This window comes from Watersipora subatra, chromosome 10 (assembly GCF_963576615.1).
Source record: "Watersipora subatra chromosome 10, tzWatSuba1.1, whole genome shotgun sequence".
NCBI lineage: Eukaryota > Metazoa > Bryozoa > Gymnolaemata > Cheilostomatida > Watersiporidae > Watersipora > Watersipora subatra.
This window is the reverse complement of record NC_088717.1, coordinates 46,888,744-46,911,843: the sequence shown is the minus strand read 5'-3', so window position 1 is coordinate 46,911,843 and position 23,100 is coordinate 46,888,744. Positions and strand designations below refer to the sequence as shown.

General features: G+C 33.9%; 1 protein-coding gene across 1 annotated transcript; it reads right to left on the bottom strand.

The window, feature by feature from the left end:
- Window positions 1-495: 495 nt before the first annotated feature.
- LOC137407143 (protocadherin-19-like) lies at window positions 496-23,100 on the bottom strand. Its single transcript, XM_068093743.1, is given in 9 exon segments — window positions 496-702; window positions 1,852-2,112; window positions 2,937-3,083; window positions 5,439-5,630; window positions 6,631-6,795; window positions 7,588-7,754; window positions 20,999-21,224; window positions 22,256-22,411; window positions 23,047-23,100. Coding segments are annotated over 9 exon segments (1,575 nt in total).

Below are 23,100 nucleotides of genomic sequence, written 5' to 3'. Positions count from 1 at the left end.
CGTTCATAAAGCATTTGTATCGAGTATTAGCAGTTTATAATGTTAAACAGGCAAAAGTTAAACATTGTTTAGTGTTGACAAGTGACAAAAATTCATTCGTCATCATACGACACTTTGTGATTGGTAAGCAACTAAGGTTAGCATTCCGTTTTTTTGTCTTCAGAGACAAAAGCTGGTACTTGTTTGTCATATTAGTAGAATCACAAAGATGAAACATTGATACAGACTAGAAGAAGTAGGACTAAAAGGACCACACAGGTAGTACTGATAAAAAATGAACCGTATCCTTCTTACATGGACATATTTTGTATGGGCTAAAACAATGCACTGGCTGAACCTGTATACAATATAATATTCAGCAACTTAAATAACCTATACATTTTATCATAGAATTGCGTAATTTAACAACATAAAATGCTATTTACAACATAAATCATTCAATAATTACTTAGTCATCTATTGTCTAATACAATATATATACTACTACAAGGATGTCTAGAGCATATCAGAAAAGAAAAGGTCATCTATATGAGCGCAAAGCCTCTCTCCATTAATTGTCTGATCAGACATTTCACTGGTATTCTGTGCTGGGTAGTTGTCAGATCCACTTTCTTGAGGAGGGGGCAGATGATGAGGCGACGCAGAGTGTTTTGGACCAGAAGCTATGCTAGATTGTTGCTGTTTGTGATTATGGCTGGTGTTCTGCAAGGAAAAAGTGGGAACGGACTACAATGGGTGTGAATGAAGGAACACTGGGTTAGATGTTCTAAAAATTAGTGACATTGTCTATGCCCACACGCGTTTTACCAATGCAAAGAGGAGCTAAAATGCAAAGAGAAGGAGCTAACACTATAGCGGCTATAGATAGCTGTGCCTTATGCATTTACTACATTCAAGTGAAATGAGTATTACTAAAAATTCCACTGTAGTCTCACACTGGTTCTGGAAAAGTTGAGGAATGCCTTTATTACACTATCTTGTATGCTAGAAATCTCGCGCAAGATCATCTTGTTTATCAAGTAAGAGCACAGTTATTTTTGGACGTGAAAAAGTGGCTGAGTGGTGCAGATGTAGGGCACTTTGCTGAGAATCTGAATATTTGGGTTGGACACCCGTTCGCTGGAATTTATTTTCCAAGTGTGCTTAGCGTGCCGTCAGACAGATTGGCGGACATGACTCTTATCCCACAACCAAACACAAGCAAAGCGATTGTTTGGGAGATTTATGATAAATGCATATGTGCACACAACTCACGAAAATTATTCATCAATAGACGTTGAAAACCCTTGTACTGAAATGTCATCAACAAATTTAACCATTTTTCAATGGAGTCGTTTAAGTATAATAACGATACAAAACACATATAAAATCTATATTACTACTAGTACTCTGACAATCTAGTGTGCTGCCAGAGATGGTCAGCTGTACTAATAAAGCATAGAGTATAAATATTTGCACAATTATTCTGGAACAACAAAAGATAGATTGATAAGAAAAGATTGAGTTGAAAAGGGCAGGTGTTCTGGCAATGTTCTACCATAGCAAATAACATTAGTTTGAATACGATTTGATGTAATCGTTTTTCTACCTCCATTCATTTCTTTGGACAGACGGACATGGTTTTTATTGTAGTAGTGATTTTTACTTTGTAAATTTTTATAAACGACTTAAATTTTTCCGAAAAAATATACATTATGCAAAATATAAAAATATAATTGTTTATTACAGTTTGAGTAAAAATAGATCAGGATCTTTAAAAAATGAACAAATACCACAGCAGTCCTTTTGTGTAGCAGAAACTCATCAAAAAATTTAACATACTATAACACCATGCATGTACGATCTACACACCTGTGAAGTAGCTGGAGATCCATTTTGACTTGAGTTCGTGTTCATAGAGTTGTTTCCACTGCTGATACTACTGGGTACTTTGTGGTCAATCCCTTGTTCCACTCCAGTAGTAGATAAGAACTTACTTTGGAACGATTTAAGAATGTTCGGTGAAGATTTGCAGGCATCGTGACTAAGTTGGGGCGTGGAGTTGTGTACGCTACAGACATCATCACAGTTTCCAGAATCGCTGTCTGGCTCTTTCGCCTTGTTTAGCGACCTCTAAACAAAGAATAAAAATAAAATGTTACATAATAATAAAAGTTTAAAAAACTTTGTGTATAGTTTAGAAATGAACTTACAAAAGAGTTTAGTAGCTGTTATTTAAAATTATTGGCATTTATTTTTATCGTCAACTGTTTTTGATTTTTGAGATGATTTGACTGCCAGGATGTTTCAAGATTGACATCAGCAAAACTTGATTGCGGTTAAAACAGCTAGAAGCAAAATGCGAGCCAAAGTGATGTCACTAGTTTCTCGGCTGACTTTATCTCTCACTATTGACATAGGTATTGCAATAAAGTTGCGGAGTTACGCGTCTTTATTCTGTTAGTCTCTTTGCAGCTATAAACATCAAAGTCACACTTGCTTGGTTTGAGTGTTTTAACTGCAATCAAGCTTTCTCGATATTAACCTTGAAACATATTGACAGTCAGATTATCTCAAACATCAAAGCAGTCGCAAATGATATAAAAATGATGATAATTGCTTATGAAATCTACTAAAGATTTTTCTATGCTCATATGTAATAAAAGGATTGCTTTGAGTAAACGTCGATGTTATAGCCGTTGCATGGTCTATGCTCTGAACGGTCTCAGCAGTTTAAGTAGCGATTACATAGTAGTTTTGTAATGAACACAGATAATACTAAAACTAATTCAATACATTCTTACATGCTAAAAATACTTTTGGAAAAAATAAAAAACTGAAAAATGTTTTTGTTGCACCGAAGCCTTAGAGTCAACCAAAACCAAAATAAAGTTGGACATACCTATTTATGCACTTGTGCAAGTGCTATTTATATTTTATGTAGCTCAGTAACTAACCTGTAATGAAGCTGGTGTTGGAACTGTAGTAAGGTGACCCTCAGATGAACCCAAAGAATGTTTAGCCAAGTTGTTTTTGTCATAACTTTTAAGTGCAGCAATCACTGGATTTTTGGGAGATCCATTGGTGAAAGTGGTCAGAAAGGTCTAAAAGAGAATAATTCCACATAAAATAGCATTAGTTCCTTGATAATCAATATTTTAGTGGTTCTCAGTTACACGATGTATCATGTCTAGCATTTGTTTGAAGCATTTACATGTACTTAAATTTTGAAATGTTGAAGAGTGTAGGAAGAGACGTTGCAAAGAAGTCTATACATGTGTGTGAAATAGTCAATCAATCGATGAATAAGGTGTTTTAAAAAACATTGTAAGTTGTGAGCATGCTCGATATGAAATGAGAAACAACTGTTTAATATATGTTGCACTTGTTTATCTAACAATTAGACTGTCCAACTTACTTTAAAAAAAAGACTAATCATAACGGTAAATACTGCATAAATGTTTAGAAAATCAACATATTTGATTTAGGTTGTACAGTATCAAACAATCCATCAATGAAACAAAGCAACATGGTTACAAAGCAAACAACTGGACTTGCTATAGTTATTAGAAGTTGCTAGTTGTTATTGCTTCATTGTTTAGTAGTTACAATGGTGTGCAAATTTATGGCAGCACCATAAACAATGCAACACATGCTGTTTAATTGAGGTTGTGTTGAAAATCACCAAAACTAAGCAACTCTTTATATTGTTTTTATTTAGAATTTTTGTGAAGTTCAAATTTGTAATTAAAAATATATATTTTAACAATGTTTCATTTAAACTAAAAATATGTTTCATGTTGCAAATATCTGTAAATTAGCTTTAAACTTTGTCACTGCCATCCTTTTACAAAGTTAGCTATCGGCCTACTGCGAGCCATTTTACCAGAAATTGCTGATTTTGCTTCATGATATGTATACAATTTTTTTCTATCTGTTATCTATCTGTATTTATTTTCTATCAACTCTGTCTAGAACATTCTCGCTATATAATTCATTTTACCAACATATTACCAAACAGTTCTATGCAAAAAAACTCAATGTATGTATACATTGTGCATTGCTAAATCTATGTGAAACTACGATCACTACGAAGCTAAAACGATCCATTACGATATTCCTTACTCTTACAAATCTATTACTTTCACCACCATCAGTGTCAATGCTGCTACTTTAATTATCTGTGTAATTACTAAAATCTTAATCGGCAATAATGTCATCAACAAAATTAATTCAATGCTTTTAACTTTGGAGGTACTTTTGAAAGTCATAATAACACTAAACAGATCAAAAGTCCGAGAGAAAAAATGTTTGTTTTTAAGCTAAAAAATCCTTTAAAAAAATTAAATTGCTTTGTGATTTTAGGCTAATTTTACAGAAAAGTTTTTGAACAACATTATCAAAACTATAAAAACTCTAGAGATCATTCAATAGGTTGTTAACGACTAATAAAATTAGGTTACTATGCAATCATTTGGGCAAGTCGTATAAATGCGCTTTCAGCAGTGAAAGGGTAAAAATAGTTTGAGCCAAACTAATAGCCAGTTCTTGCTTTGAGATATCTTTGCCTTTTGCTAAGTTCCTCAAATGTTTTCTGCATTCATTGTAGCACAACACGACATTTTACAAAATATGCAATGATTGACAATTATAGGCTTACTCTTAATTTTGGAATTAGAAATTTTCGGTTTGGAATTTAACCTATTGTAATCATGGAGCCAAATGTTTTTATTTAACTAGATTATACTTATTTGATTAGTTGAATGGAGTCAAAAAAATGTATGCACTTGGAGCTAAGCTGACATGGGTGATGAAAGAATCATTCAATCAGCAACGAACGATAAGGGAAGGGTGGGTGTGCAGCTTTAATGTTACATACCACTGTATACTTTAGTCAAACTTTACTTTCGACTCAATCAGCGTAAAAGAGAAGAGTGGGTAATATTGACGAGTTGTCAATAGGAACAAGGATGAGGAACTTGGGAAGAAAGATAATCACACTTTAGATGTCGTCGCTGGACAAACAGAAAATGTGCTGATGAAAGTTTTTAGGAATTTGAGTAAATCGTTTTGCACTCTTGATTTGGACATTGACGAGTAGCATTGGCTTTTAATGAAAGAGTAGAGTGAATTACTGATTTTCATTCAATCATGAAAAAGTCACCATTTATTGTTCAAAAATCAATTTGTACAATGACATCAAACACAAACTAAACTTCAGGCTTTAGCAGGATGGCCAGTAAAGATGAAGCTAGCTAACACAATGTCAGGAAGTGAAAACTTTAAAATCTTTACATTTTCGAATACAAACTTCAAACGGAAGGAAGAAGCTTACAATGACCAATGAAACATAAATTTATAGATATACTTTGCACATTTTCTTTAGACACATTGGTGCAACAGACTCCTGTAAACATAAATTATTGTTTCAATTCAGTAATTTCACTTTTGAATGTTACCTGACTATTCAGAGGCTCTGCGGCATCACATTCGGTAGCAGAGCTGACTCTGCTAAACACTGAACTTCGATCCGTCGTGCTAATAGCACCCCAGCTCGAGCCGCAGGAAGGCTGGGACTGTTCGCTGGAGCGACCGCTGTTGAATAGTTTTTGAGCTTCTGTGCGACAGTTATAACTATGGTTTCCTTTGGTCTGGAATGCAGAGATGTGTAGCATTTTAAATGTTCAACAAGATAGCATTAGTGCTACAGAAAGCTATGCTAAAATAGGCTTTATTGTGAAGAAGCTAATATTACAAAATGCAACAGCATGGCTCAACACATATGATTTTGGGCTTATTTTGGGTTCGTTTAAGTAGTCAGGGCTTTGATGAAGTAGGGTTGGCTAATTTTAAAATTTTAATTCATAAACATTGTCCTTTTTCAAGAAAATTGATATTTATAATTTTATAATAAGATCAATTCAGAACCACATCTTAGAGCATATCTACTTCAATTAGAAACAGAACAGCTGCTCTCTATAAGACAAATAAATGATTAACATACAAACAGCTACAATAATGCCACAATGCATTTTTAAGGTAATTACACATTTCTCTAGAAACTCTGCGTAAGCATTTCCCTAAAAATCAAGTATGATATTTGCTGAGCTCAATGGAAACAGAGGCATTGCAAATTTTTGTTGAGGGCACCGTTGCGCAAGAAATGGCTCTACAATTTAAAAGCTCTACAGTTTAATGGCTCTACAGTTAAAAGCAAATTAGACTCTAAGACACAAAAACAAAAAATTGTCATATAACTAATTTGCTAAGCAAATAATTTTGATAACTATAGATAGATATGTTTAGTACATAGATAAATACTTCATGTGCATAACGAGCGTACTGAATTAGACTCTTGGCCTCATTATACAACTAGCGAAGAGCTGCTGAATAAAACATGTCGTGTAAATTAATTATTTTCCTGCAATGCCAACTTTAAATTATGGTTATGCTAGTAATACTAGACAGATGGCAATTTACGCAGATCGATAAAATTATTTAAAATATTTATGTGTTGATCAAGGCCCGTCATCCCTTTAAAAAACTTCATCTGATTCAGCCAAATAACTGCTAAACATGCCATTCTTATAATCAAAAACATGCCTAACATACCACCTGTGTTAAACTGATTGCACTCAATAATTCCCATACCTGTCGCTTTATCCTAATGATGGCTGCAATTAGTATGAGGCTGAGAACTGCAGATGTTGAAGAGAGGACAATTACCACTATCAAGTTTACGTTATACGTCCGCTTCACATCTGGCTTGCTACTACCCTGTTTTTGTGTCAGCTTGTCTGCTGGTATATACATATCCTGCAAATATGAGATAAATTTGATAAAAAAACTTTATAAATATAAACATTTGGACCCAAAATGCTACTCACGTTTATAGATAGAACTATTAGTCATTTACATTAATAACAGCAATGCGCAAATCAATCAACGGAAAGTTAACTTGCTTGAAGAGGCTGTCGTAATTAAAAACATGACTATAATAAAGTATTTAAGGATGTCTATATGAGTTCCTAAACGTGTGCCCAAAACTAGTGCTGCACGATATTTTTGCATGTACATTCGATTATTTGGTCTTAGAATATATCAAATATCGAAAAATATCGAACATTGGAGTTGTCTTCTTTCGATATATAGTGTCAAGCTTTAACATGAACAATATGAGAGGATATGGGGTTAATATCGGTTGAAAACTAGGAGTTGTCACCTCGTTACAATAAAGAGAATAGACAACTCCATTTTTGCAAAATAAAATGCCTCATCTCGATAAAATATCGGCTTCCATATTCATATCGACTTGAAAACTGACCAAATATAAAATAATCCACTAAAATATATGGTCATATCAAATTATATCGTTTTATCGTGCAGCACTACACAAAACAGTCCTTGTAAGCAAAGGTTTTCAATTGGACAGAAATTCTGCTTTTCATTAGCTTATGCCAGAGTTATCATTTTCTATATGTAGAAGCAGACAACTCCAACAAAATACAGTGTACTAAATTAGGTTGAGCCAGATCCAGATGCACACTGTAGACTATACTAAGTTTTTCAAGTACTTGACTACTAATTACTATAACTCAAAGTACTTACAGTGGTAACATCGACTCCTACATTAGTCACTACAGTGTTGGGTGAGAGTCCATTGTCCTGAACTCCTATCTCTAGCCTGTAGTATCCAACCATTTCTGGATTTATTTTCTTTGCAACTGTTATTTTCCCTGAGAGCTTCTTCATGTCAAACATACTATGTCGGTTCCCTGCAATCAATATTTCTATATGTTGTTTCACCGAATTTGATTCACCTTAAATGATAAAACATGACTAACGCGATGGTGGTCGTTGAACAACTTAGCTAATGGTAGCAACCCTAGTTTTTATTTCCCTACTACAAATCGCTTTCACAATTTCTAGGTTGTGGAAGCATGTAGTTAATTATGACTTGCCCCAATTTCCTTTAACCATGACTTTTGTAGCAGGTTTCAACAGTGGTTTGCCATTGCCTTCTGTTTTATGTTTTATTGATAAATGCAGCGATGTATGTAGCATCTAGAATGTATAGCATGCATCTAGCACGTATAGGGCATATAGCGCGTATATCCCGTATAGCCCATATTGCGCGTATAGCGCGTATAGCGTGTATAGCGTGTATAGCATGTAGCATGCATTGTGTATCGTGTAGCGTGTTTTGTGTAGCTTGTAGCATGTATCATGTCTAACTAGCAATCTGTAGACGGGCAAAGAAGCTACTTCGCCATTTGTCTGGTTTTCTTAGTCTTGAAGAGTGGCTAGCCACCCTCTCAATCAACGCCATAGCGTAGATTGAGAGGGTTGCTAGCCACCCTCTCAATCTACGCCATAGCATAGAGTTGGGTACCGGTTTAGTCTCGGAGGGCCAGACCAGATTTGACACAGGAGCATTTGTGGTTGGATGCCCTCCTTAGCATCACCAATGGTCCTTATGCGACTGGAACCACCAACCTCTTGGTCTTAAGCTAGCGCCGTAAACAATGGCTGTTCACATCGCTCAGTGATTACGACGCTAGACACTAAAAATGCATTATCATTTTACTATTTTATTTTTCCACCCGCGGTTTGTTTTGGCTCTGCCTTTTTAATATTGACTTAAACTTAACTACAAGTCATAACAGAAACTAGGGCAACTTCAGCTTAGATCCGTTGAAGCTTATTGTCACTCACTTACGTCTGACGTAAAGCTATTTGCGACCGACTTTATGGCTCTTGACTAGAATGTTAACTCAAGTGAATGACATGAAAGCAAAGGAAATTACTCTCGTTTGCCAATCAATCCATAATGATATAAACTTTCTTTATCAACATATGAGGTAACCGCAAGTAATACTTTCAGAGGCTGTACAATACATTACTATATTTTGAGTTGGAGCACTAACACCACTATAATGTTGACAATCGTTCAGCTGACATTGGCTTTCTGCACAGTGGTAAGTATTATAAAACTGAAAGTGGAGATTTAGTGGCTCAGCTAGTAAATTGTTCTATATAATATCAAAAGATAACAGTTTTGTTTAGTAACACAATGAAGCTGTCTGAGAGTTCGTGAAGTTATGCACGTAAGACTATAACGAAATATTGAAAAAGCCTAAGTGGATTGCACCTGAATTAAATGAACTGTTACATGCAAATTACATGTAATGTATCATTAAAATTGGTTGGATATTGTTTCTGTTTACAGATAAACAAGTTAGTCATCTCACATCTACCTGTATGTGCATTTCATGTATAAGTATTATAAGCCATAAAACTGTGCGCGCATAAATTTAATTTATATTGAATAAATCTTAATGTCTGCTTATATATCTAGATTTTTGTTTAATGTTTTTTAGCATTTATAATTATTTACATTTATTTAGCCCAGCATTTTTAAGTGCAAATTTGGCAAAGATAATTTTTTGTTCTTTTTAATACTTTCATATTTTTGAGATTTTACCAAATACTTCAGGTAATATTGATTTTTAGCTTTAAATGTCTGCCTTTAAAACTAAAATGCAAATATTTAATCAATGCATGCAATGGTTAGGGTGTCTGTGTGAGCAATAACATGTTATTGTGGAGATGAGTATAATATTATAAAAATGTTTTAGGCAGTTTGTGCCAATTCGAGGCTCAAGACGTTTACAAAAACGGATTTGTGTCTAGACAAAACGACAAAGACCACCCGACATGGTATACGAACAAATATAGAATGTATGACAATATGCCTTGCTAACTATGAAACGTGTAGAGCTGTAGCATTCGATTCTGAACTTGGATACTGCTACATGGCAAAGTATCTCGGATAAAACTGCACAACCCACCTACAGACCTACCACAGTAGGTTCAGCTATTGGTACATTTTACTCATCTTATATTAAGTTGGTGAAAGTTAATTTTTGTTAAAGATAAACTTACACAAACCTTAGTAGAATTTATCAAAAGTTATAAGTATTGTCTATCATTTACGATTTCTTTTATGTTTGAGGTGAAATTTTGTTTAGTTAGCAATGTGGTTGTCTAACGATGAACTATTTTTGGCTGAGCTATTAAAGGTGAACTTACACTAAGCTTTGTAGATTTTATTAGGAAGTATTGGTATTTTTTATTATTTATAATCGTTTTTTGATGTGTGAGGTGATCTGACTGCTTGGATATTTTCCCACGACCAAACACGAGCGGAGCGATGGCTTGGTAGATTTATAATGAATGCATATGGGCACACAACTTACGAAAATTATTCATCTACGGCCCGTCGCAAACCCTTGTACCGAAATCTCATCCACGAATTTAACGATTTTCCAATGAAGTCGTTTGAGTATAACAACGATGCAAAACACATATAAGCCTATTTAAATATGTTAACAAGTCTTTATTATTTGTAGAAAACTTCTTAAACATTACCCATTTGATCGGATTATACATAAATAGACAGATAAATTTGGCCTGAAATTGTTATTAAAACTTGACAAGCCTTATTTTTAACAAAGTTAAGACCGACAAACAAAACGCCGAGCGACAGAGAATAGAACATCAAGTCGTGCGCATTTTACAAAAAAAACGTGCACATCTCACCAGTCTATAGCATTGTTCAATTGCAGAAGGTGTCTGTAATTAATGTAGAAGTACTGAAAAGCAATCGTTTCTTTTTAGCCAATTTCAAAGTAACTGATACTTTGGACACTTATGAGTACTTTGGTATTCCAACTGATGTCCAAAGCAGTGAAAGTAAAAGAAATGACTATTATATTTTTTAATGATTCTTATGAGATTATTACAATATTTTATTATAAGAATAATTATTCGATTAAATAAGATTTAATTATAAGAATAATTATTCGATATTATAAAATTTAATTACTGTATAAGAATAAGCATTCGAATTTACAAGATCGAAGTATATAGTGACTGATGTTGGGAAATATGTTACTGTTATTATCTTTTCTAAATAGTTTTGTTAAATAGATTTTCTAAAATTTATATAAATATCACAACCTCTTGATATTGTTAGCTATAACGTTTTGAAATGTAAACAAAATTGTGCATTGGTTTTTTATTATTACTGTATTACTATATTAATAATACTGGTTATTCTAATAATATCAGTGCATTTCACTTCTAATATCGCATTTTTCATATTGCGGGAGAGAGATATGAACATATAATCTTTTCCTTTCATTATCGCTGTTTGTTGTACATAATAACACCCAGTACATTACAGCTCTTAATGCAGTTATCCTATTGCTCTGCAGTGCCATTTGACAGCTAATATTGCATTTCTCAACCATCAGTACCCTTTCTTTTTTCCAATATCACTTTGATCAAGGGCTGTATGACAAGAGAATTTCTAGTTAGAGTAAAATTGATAAAATTTGATTGTGATTAAAATGCTTGAAAGAAAAATAAATGCAAAATGACATCGCTAAACGGTATCATTGCGGTAGGTGTTATCGGCTATTGCATTCAAGTTTGAGCGTTATGTCCCCCTACTCGGTCGGTGCCTTTGCAGTTATAAAACCCATAATTGATCTTTCAATTAGTCCGAGTGCTTCAACTGAGTGATCAATATTTTTTTATTTTAATGTTGAACCATCTTGGCAACCAGATCATTTCAAACATAAAAAATATTCGTAAATGATAGACAAATACCGACACTTTCTGATAAAAGCTACACAAACTTATTGTAAGCTCACCTTTAAACTGTACAATAGCAAGTACTTCTATGTCTAAGGAACATCTTCAAATACCAGAAACCTATATAAAATATCTTATCTGTCGTTGCTAGCGGAAGGAAAATCATATACATGGAGTAGTTGATGTTTGCCATGTGAATTTTTACAGCCGAGTTAATCTGCACCGATCCATACACATTCAATCCTATATCAGAGACATGCTTTCGTCTCATTGAGACAGCTCTTAATTGGGAAAACGCAGATGCTTACTGCAGAGATAATGGAGAGTACCTGGCCACTTTTGCTACTACAGAAGCCTCAGAATGGCTGAGAGCTAAAGTTAAAGCAGACCTTTACCCTTCCAACTCAGGTAGATCTCTCAATTCCTGTCGGTCACTCGTCAATTATACGATTTAATCTGGTTTCCAACATATGTAGTTGTAAGCGCTTTGGAAAATAGGCTTCCAAGTATATAGAAAACAATAGTTAGTCTGGTGTCTGAGTTGCAAACAAATACAACACATTAGGTGTTGTTATGTAGCTATTGAGGCTTATTGATCTGGTGGTAACCTATACTGTAATAAAAGCCGGAGCCACACTAAAGGCTTTAGAAAAGATAGTGCAGCAGATAAAATATTTTGTAATTTGTTTTGTTTGATTGAAAAAGCAGTAAAATGACAATAAAATAAAAAATAGGCACAATGAGGAGCCACATAAACAGTAAGATAGCTATTCATGGGACTGAATCTGGTTAGCAGTTATGTAATCAAGTTATTTAGAGTATTAATTCAAGTGAATTAAGAGTGTGTTGCTTGAGACTTGATTTGAAGTTTTTAAAATTGCTTATTTGTCGGGGATTAGTTGACAAAGAGTTCTTTACCGGTAAGTCGGTAGTGAGAAGTGATCGATAGCTCATAGAATATTTTTCTAAATTTTTTTAGCAGTTTTTAAAAATAAATATTGTGAAAACACTTTTCTTTGTTTAAGTGCCTTTTTATTTAGTCAAAATAATCAATAAAATGATATTACACTCATAGGAGTGTTGCATTACTTATCTTTATTAAAATACATTTTGTGTTAATCCGTCTGTCGGTCAATTTGAAGCCACAGATGGATGTTGGTAAAAAATTGCATCGCACTGAATTCAAGCTCAGACATTTGGCTTAGCAGCTACCATATGTGTCACACGACTAACTTATCACGCTTCAGAATAATCGTCTCTGCACTTATTCATTGTGATTCCATGCCACTCTTGGCAAACTTTCAAACAAAACTGAAATCCCACGAAACTAGTTTTATATAGAACCCTCCACTTTATAAGCATCGATAGCATTCCAATGTCATTGCAAATAATGACAACGTCTAAGCACACCGACTCCATAACTTTCTTAATTAAAATCAAAAATCCCTTAATCAAAAATAAGACAACAACTAAAACTTTGTATGTAATGATTTTCATTACCGCTTGCTATAATGTGCTAGAAATAAAATATGATGTAGTGAAAACAGATAGCTTTTCAAACAAGTGATAAAAAAGACTAACTTATAAATTGTAACTACCTCGACTTTTTCAGGCTGGAACGGATGTCACATCATCGGTGGCCAGAAAGACTTAATTGAGTTTAAATGGAAAGGAATAGTAACGGGAGTCATCCCTGGAAACCGCCAACCTAACACTGACTGGGATGGCAATGAGCCAGGCAATAGTGCCTCTGAGAAATGTGTGTGCATTCAGGGTACAGGAGGAGGCTGGCATGACATCAGTTGCAGCACAGCCAAAAAATTTATTTGTGAACACAATTAACTAAATTGGTAGCTACATGAATATCTATTTAACTACTTATATGTGCATTGTATTTATTGAGCATTATATGCAACCATTATTAGCTACTGTGAGCATAAAATAAATTGTTTATTAACACAGTGCAAGAGGTACCATCAGCACTAGTGCACTAGTATTCGCAATTATGCATTACTGGGGGTCCTCCTATGTTTTGTGATGATTTTGACGACCCGACAACAGGGATATTTGAAAAGTGACAAATGAGACGACCATTTATCAATGTAGGTGACGAGGTGACGATGATTGTGTAAGTAGGATTACCAAAGGTAAAGCTACACGTAACGAATTTTTTGTTGGTTTTGAGTTCCTGCTAAAATCACGATAAACACAGAATTATTCGGTCGAAATTCACATAATTATTTGAGCTGTGCATGCCCACCGAATTCCTCGACAAAATGGCTAAACAAATTATTAGTGAGCACGATTCTAGCAGCTTTAGCAATTAGTATAGTCCAAGACAAATATTGCGACACACAATAAAAGTACGAAGGCAATTCAACATAGTACACACAATGTAATTGTCTAAATTGTGCTATTGTTAGTTAGCGCGCACGATTCTAGCAAACTTTACATAATGCAGCACACAACATAAAGCAACATAATGCGACACGCAAAAAAAATATCACGGCAATTCACCATAGTAAATATGATGCAACCGACTTGATTGCGCTAGAAATGGCAACTTTTTCTACCACAAAACTTTTGCTGCTAAAGAGGAAATTTTTATTATTAAAAATAAACTATTTGTAGCCATAGTGTCCAAACAATAAATACATACAGTAGCGCAATCTAAGCAGTTGCATCTTGTGTACTATTTTGAATTGCACTTATACTTTTATTGTGTGTCATTATACGTGTCTTGAACTATACTAATTGCAAAAGCTGCTAGAATCGCGCTCGCTAGCACGATTCTAGCAGCGCAGAATAATTCTGTGTATTTCGGTCAAAACGAACAAAAAATTGTGTTACGTTTGGCCGTACCTTTACTAACTTATTATTTGTCCTTAAATCAACACGATCCCACAAAACTTCACTAGTTTTGGTTTGAAGGATCTGGTCCGCCATTTATAGACTGCCAGGTAATTAAAGTAAACAGCAATTAAATGCCACGACAATTACAGCAAATCCGTTGCCAAGTCTGAGACTGACAGTGATTATTAAAGACAATCTCGGTCTATTTGCAGTACAAGAAATGTAGCCCTAAAAACCTAAGACGGCTTTCACTTTTCGCTGAGTAATCAGCAACGATCCCAAACATCACAAATATGTTTGTGAAGGTCCCTGGTTGAGCCATGCTGTTGATTAGCAGAAGTTCAAGCTGAGCAAGTTTCAGGTTTTTAACGCAACCCCGTGCCACCAGAATGGATATTTGTATTAAAATAACGAATGTGAAGAAAAAGGTTGTTTTAATTACCAACTTGAAAAAGGTGACTATTCTGATGATGACTTTGTGTGGTAGGACCCCCATTACTATTAGCATTACATTTGCATTATCACATTACCAACAAAACTAAGGCATTTAAAACAGCACTAATGCACTACCAACACCACTAATGCAGTTCCATCGGCACTAAAACAACAAAATCAGCGCAAACAAAACTTCAAAGTTTTACGATTACCATCACAGGTACTGCATTATTATTAACACTAACATTAGCAACAGGACTAATGCATTAGCAACAGAACTAATGTAGTACTAACAGTGTTAAAGCATTATCCTCAACACCAATGCTTTACCATCAGCGCTGATACATTACCATCTGCGCTAATATGCTACCATGAGCAATAAAGCCTTACCATCAGCACTAAAGCATTACCATCAGCCCTAATGTAGCATCATCAAGACTTTTGGGATGCCAGCTAAACTAATGTCAAGTTAAGGTAATCCATGCAACATAGTTTGCAGCCAATAAGATACCATTAACTAGATCACTATCTGGAGAACTCAATCAAAATTTTGAAAGCTGGCACAGAGCTACCACAAATTGTCAGGATCTAAAATCTCAAGGATAATCAGAATTTTGGGGCAAGTTTTTAAACTTCAAACAAATTTTAGCTCAAAACTTCATAAAAATTTCAGAGAAACTTATTATATACTCGGCTTTTAAATCCTTAAAATCTTTCTAGAATCTGTAATATACTGTATATTTAAATTCTGTAATATGTCATTGAGCATGGAGAGAAAGTTCTTTCATCTTTCATATATGTCACCACTTATATATAATAATTAAATTTTTAAAAACCAGCTCAAATACCTTAGAATATCCAATTTTTGCTGCAGTGATTTGTGATAGTAAATGACATCTTCAGTTATATATTTGTCTACCAAATCCCTGACTAGAAAGTTTAAATGTAACAGTAAAAGTTTTAAAGTTTTCATGACTAAAACACTTTTCATTAATTTTAGCAAATTAGTTTCACGGATCATAGTATGTGTACATGTTCTGTCAGCCTTGAAAGACTTCTAATTCCTTTGACACCATTAATTTCTTTGACACTGCTACTTAGATTAATGCAGTCAGTTTTTCATTACCGCTAATTTTTTTGCTGTATAAGCACAGATCAATTGAAGGAAATATAATACAAAAGTTTGTGGTCAAGTAAACGTAAGGAATTTCATCTGACATTAGTTTTTTCAAAAACTGATATGCTCAGCATACCAGTCACTCAGATGCATGCAATAAATAACAATCACTCAGATGGATGCAATGAAAAAATAGAAGTCTAGGAGTATTGAGTGACAAAACTGAGAAGCCACACTATTGACACTGTACACATTCTAATGGATTAAGTCAAATTGTCAACATATTAGTATAAATATTAAATGTGACAGCTTTCTAAAGTCTTGTTGTCTACCAATAACAAAGTAGTAATCAATAATTCCATGCTGTTTTGTGCAACGTTGGTTCAAGTAAGAGACATTGACATAAGACTCAAATAATTTACGTATATAATGGCGGCAAGTCGCTTACAACTAAAGCGTGTAGGGCATTTAAGGTTGTAATTATGAAAGTCACTTATCACTAAATAAAGCTATAACATGAATTTTCTAACAAAGTATTGAAAAAAGTGCTAAGAAAGTTTCCTTCAAAAGAAGTTTCTTTTAAATAACCGATGGTAAATTTAGATTTTTACTATAAGAATGTGGTGCTACCATTCCCTGTTCTGCCAATCCATAATGTATAACTTCACTGGACCTTCATTTACATCTAGACATAGTTGCACTGGTACAAGCTGATGTTTTAAAAGAATTTGTTAGAGCTTTAGATTTAAAGCACTTAGAAATTGATTATATTTGACAAAATGTAAAACGTCTTATGAATAATTTACTCTCATCCGTAACATTAGTGTGTTTCTCATCTAGATAGAAAGTCTAACAGTAGTAAAGTAATAAGACAAGTTCTTCTGGCACTAAATATTCACAGTGAGGTGAATCTGTATAACTGCTTGTTTGAAATTAATTTCTGAGTTGGTAAACTATGCTATATTCTAGTGAGAGAATTTAGTGGTGTTCAGCAAAGTTGAATTTTTAAAGCATCCAAATTTATTTAATTAATCAGAGAAAATCTAGAATCTATTGAAATATTTACCGTTCATAATTAACTAATGTTTACACATTGCATTATGCATGTATAACTATACTGATGTTTTGTCTCGGATGACTTGGACACTAACTGCCCTACATACATGTATTGACAATTATTGTTCAACCAAGCCCACGTGTTTTAGTTCTAGAATTATTTTTGATATTGTTGTTTTTCCCTAGTCTTGTCAATATTTTTATTCAGTTGTTATATTCATCTGAACAAGCGGATAGATTTATAGAAACGCTTAAGACTTTTACGCCAACTAAATACTATTAAGGTTTGTCACACGTAACAATTTATTCCTTGGTTCTGACCAAAATCACGAAATGAATGAAAAACACAAAATTATTCAGCCAAAATTTACAGAGTTGTGTGAGCTGTGCACACACATCGAAATCATCGACAGAACACGTTTACTTGGCTAAAAAAGTTGTTAGCAAGCATGATTCTAGCAGCTTTTGCAATTTATATAGTCTAATACACGTATTACGACATACAATAAAAGTAAGACCGCAGTTCAATATAGTACATAAAATGCAACTGTCTGAATTGTGCTACTGTTAATTCTCTATCATTTAGACAGCATGCAAAGCTACAAATCAGTTCTTTTTTAATAATAACAAATTATTTTTAGCAGCAAAAATTGAAAAAAAAGTTGCCCTCTTTATCGCAATCAAGTTAATTGCATTGTATTTACTCTGGTGCTATAGTATTTTTCTAGTGCACCGTTTTATGTGTCTGAGACTATATAAGATAGAAAAGCTGCTAGTATCATGCTCGCTAATAATTTGTTTAGCCAATTAAAAGTGTTTCAATAACGATTTTGGTGTGCATGCACAGCTCTGACAACTCTGAATTTTGGCCATATAATTCTGTGTTTTTCGTTCACTTTGAAATTTTGGTCAGAATCAGCAAATAAATCGTTATGTGTGGCCGTACCTATACAGTGAAACAAGACTTGTAAATAGAAAGAATGAATCAACTACTTGAAACTACTTGGGGTAAAAGATTTCTTTGTAGGCAATTTGAACTCACGACCTTCAGTTAAGCCGCCCCACAGTATAACATCTGGGCTAATCATTAAACTAAATAGCAAATATTGAATAGCTAGACACAAAGATTCTATACATTGTATCAGCAAATTTGACAACCTCTCCCGACACACTAGGCCCCTAAGGCATTAGTGTACAATAACAAATACTTGAAGAATTATTTGCATGTCAACCTATATGCACACACTCACATTGGTAGGTTTAGCACAAAAATCTTGTACTGGTCCTGACAGGATTGAACAGAAAATTGACGGTACAGAATCTGTTTACAAAATCATTGGTATAATTTTTTTTGTTTGTGTTAACTTTAAGTTATCAAGCTTTTTAAGCATTGTCATTGCAAACACATTTACATTAGTATTAGCAAATATACATGTTTACGACGTTGCCATTTCCTTGTAGGCAGTAGGCTTCACACTAATCTTCAAGAGGTTTACAAAAATTAGATTTGTGTTTAGAGGAAGTGACAAAGACCACCCAGCATGATATACAGACAGACAGAATGTATGACGATGTGCCTTGCTAACAATAAAACATGTAACATGTGGTAACTAAAAAACTGAGTTGTTAAGATAACTATTTGGCTTGTTGTGGGTATCTGTCTTATAGCTATTTGCTGAAAAAATGGTCTATACGTGTAGAAGGAACCACTAACAACAAAAAGTTATCCCACATAAACCAACAAACATATTGGTTTTAGTTACATATACAAATAAAAGGCACATCATGTTACATATTGATTCTGCTCACAACTAGAGTTCAATGACTTATATTTTATAAAAACAACCTATGATATTAATCAATAAGGCTCAACAAATTGTAATGAGTATTTTCCTGTTAGGGACACAACAGCTTTGCACTTACAAAAAGTTAAAAGAGTTATATTGATTGTAGGAACTGGAATTACTCAACACCCGCTCTGCTCTGACGTCTGATAAATTTTTGCTTACTGCTAGGTGATCTTTTACATCAAGTTCATAATGTGTTTCTGATGAGAGAATTTTAGGCCTTTTGTCAATGCAAGGCCGGTCAATATGTAGGACTCAACATCATAAAAGCCACCATCGTAATTTTTTTTCAAAAATAGTTATTTGGCTCTTTCCATCCAAGCAATTTATCACCAAGGCATAATTTAATATTTGGTAAAACACAACCCAGTATATCGACAGCATAACCCTATTCATAAAACATGGAAAGATAGTCCCGTTCAAGATACTTGTGTAAAAATTGGAATAAAAATTCTTGTTAGGTGGTTGAGAAAAATAGTTAATAATTTTAATCAGATAGTAAATATAGAAAAAAATTTAGCATTAAAAAAAGAACAATTAACATAGCAAAGGCTTTCTCATTTAAATATGTATTGAATATTTCCTTATTTGGATTTTTGAATGCATCAGACAAAGCATTTGACATACCGTATATTTTGAGGCTAAAATCTATATAAAGCATTTACAACGTTAAACAACCTGAAATTTAACTATGCAAATTAGAGGGTATTAGAGACGACTGCTAGAATTTGAGCTATGTTACTTAACTTATAGACATAATTAAATATTCGATAAAACCTAATATTTTGCAATACCGCATATAAGTTGCCACAGATTTCAAACCACAAGATATATTTAAACAATTCTGAAATTACTTTTACACAAAATTTTATGTCAGCTGATGCCATGAAAAAGACAAAGAATTTGTTGCAGAATGAGTTTGAACACACTTTTGACCCATTTCGCTACTTCTGTGATTTACAGGTTGAGTGGGTTCCTAGTCAGCCTATAGTTATTGCTATTATTATGGCTTATGGTATTATTATTATTATTATTACTGCTAAAAATAAAATAGTCACCATCACTAGTGCTATTGTTCAATAGATATTCATTGGAAATCTAAACATCAGCAATTTGTAAAACCTTCATAGTGGTACCCCCTCGTATAGACTGGTTGTTGCAAAAGAGAAATTGCAAGAAAATTAATCTTCTTTGAAAAGCGAAACTTTGCTCAACACAAGCTGTAAACATGGCTATGTAACTACTGGCAATAATTAATTATGGCATGTAACTATTGGCTCAGCGTAGGCAAATGATCGTTTCATTTCATTAAACTATACATTTAATAGGCTGATTAACTAAATATCCTCTAGTCAGAAATGTTTGTACGAAGCCTACTAAAGCTGCACCATGCGGCTCTTGGCTATATACAAATGCTGCACCGAGGTGCTGTACGTGGCTTGTGGTACGCAGTGAGTCAAGCTTTATCATGTAAAAATTTTGAAAGGTATATTTATGTGTCCTTTTGATCATTCTAACAAACTTATCATACTTTATTTTTACTAGAAAAAAAAAGTTTTATCTGTTTTGACTTCAAAGAAATAAACCATTATGCTTACGGTTTTGTATTACCTAACACCATTAAACACTAATTAATAAGTGAGAACAAATCAATTTAAAGGACAAATAATTACAACTCCAAAAACGACCGCATACCACATAACAGAAAAGTAATCTCACCACACATTTTTGAAAAAGACCTTCAGACATTCCTCCAAGATTAGGCCAATGTAACTTACAACTATTTTTGAAAGGCTAAAACGCAACGATGGTTACTAAGCAAAAATACTACTCCAGCTTACAGAGTAGATATGAAAGTGTTACTTTACTGAAAAAATTTAGTCTTTTTACACGGACATTCCTAATAAATTACTTCCTAGTATCTCTAATCTATTGAGTTGTATAAAAAAACTGCCCAAAGCGCAAGCTTAAAGAAAATGCCCTAAAATTTTCTAAGTTCGAGCTAAATGAAGTTCACGTAGAGGCAGGGAGATTAAACATTACAACTTACCAGATTGGATAAAATAGCCAAGCTTTCCATTATCTCCAGTGTCTGCATTATATGCTATCACAGTGCCAATAGTAATGTTCACAGGAGTTTGGTAAGAGCAGGTAAACGTTGCGTTTTCTCTGGATGTTATAATTGGGATGTTGTCATTTTCGTCGATGACATCAATAGTAATCATAGCCTTAGCACTTCGAGCTGGCATACCATAATCTGCTGCTGCTACAACTACCTGTCAGAATACAATCGTTATCGGTTGACAAAACAGGTAAACATATAAAGCATATAAATATATATAAGTATCAGTAAATATTGTAACCATTTTGCCTTTTTTGTCAATTTTATTGAATGCGGAGTTATCTTCACAATAAATCAAATTATAATGAAGAGGAAACATATCCGTAATCAGTTGGTATATTTGAAGCTATTTGGAAATACGCTGATGGTTCAACTAAGTCAAAAATCATGAACCTATTTGTGTCCAAAAGCACCAAGTGTCGCAAGTGGTCACTAATTTTTAATAATGCGAATAGATCGGATGCAGCAGCTTGGCTGGCAGCTAATTTGACACCCGTTGTTGGAGTTTTAGCACCGTTCGTAGCTTTTAATTTTTTATTAAAAAAAAACAAAGCATGCTTTTATCAAGAAGCATTTTCTCTCCAGCTTCACAGTAGTTGTCAATTTGCTTTTTTAAAAGGGTTTACATATAAAATCTCTAAATCAACACTCATATAAATTTAATTAAAATATGGTTATATTTAAATTTATAATTTACATGTTAAGCCTGAGATAAAACTGCTTTGATATGTCGTACAATAACATAGTACATGTAGGAACACACACATGGCATTCTTGAGCTGAGTGAGCAACGTGCAGGTAACACAGCTACTTACTCTAATGCTTGTCTCATTTGCTAGTGCAGTCTGCCAAACAAACCGACAAACTGAAATAAGCTCTTAGAGACAACTGCGGGCCATTATGGATAGTTTCACCTGCTATATTAGGTATGCATTACTTACACTACATACACGTGTACATTTTAAATAGAAAGTGACAGCTGTAGCTGGCAACAGAAGTTAGGGCAACCAGTGTCAAGCTTGCGACTCATAACCAATATAGAGTAAGTTTGCATAGTTCCAGTGAGTAGCGATCTCAACATGGCAAGAGCAGCATTGATTTTTGTCCCAACAATCACAATTGCATTCATTAATTCAAATATCGTGAAAAACTTGATTGCAATACTGTAAACAGCCTTTCGGGTACCTTATAACGACCTCCTCCGATCCTCTCACGGTCTAGTGGAGTGCGAGTGTAGATAATTCCAGTGTCATGCTCAATAATAAATGGTCCACGAGATGCATTTATTATTCAAAACTAGGTGTTCCCTTTAGCTCGAATATCTCGGTCAAACGCATCAACCTGTATATGAAAAAAATTATGAAAATTTTTAGAAAAAAATAACACGCTGTTAAGCTGATTTATGGAAACATATTTCATTTAGAGATTATCTATTCAACAACAAAAACTTTAATATGGAACTTCAGGCCGCCTTTTCAAGTATGTATTCACACCTGTAATGATGAATAATTATTTAGAAATTCTTCTGAAAGAAACACAGTGTGAAACACTTGCTTCTTGTCAAGACTAGGACCCTTGCAGTCTTGTCAGCTGTGAGAGATGTTTCAGGTGTTATAACTAATTATGCAATTATTTCTAATTTCTAATTTCTATTGGTGCACTTTGTAATTTGTTGGTCTACTAGGTGCAAAGCCGTAGGTCTAAACTCCGCTTTTTGATTTTCAAAATTTTAACCACGAGGAGGCTGGCATGACTTAAACCGAGATTCGGCATTTAGATCTATTTGTGAAATTAATTAACCACCTATAAATGCAAAATTGATACGACTTACTTGAGCTACTTCCTGTATTTCTGAGACACCAAACACATTAAAATTCAATTCTGAGAGATTGAATAAGAGACCATGTTTATTCAAGTAAGTCCATCATGACTAATGCACTACTTTACGCACTATCATAGCAATATAAAACTAATACATCTTTAGTTGATTTACTAGGGTACTTCTGAGCAACTAGAGACATGGGCAGCAT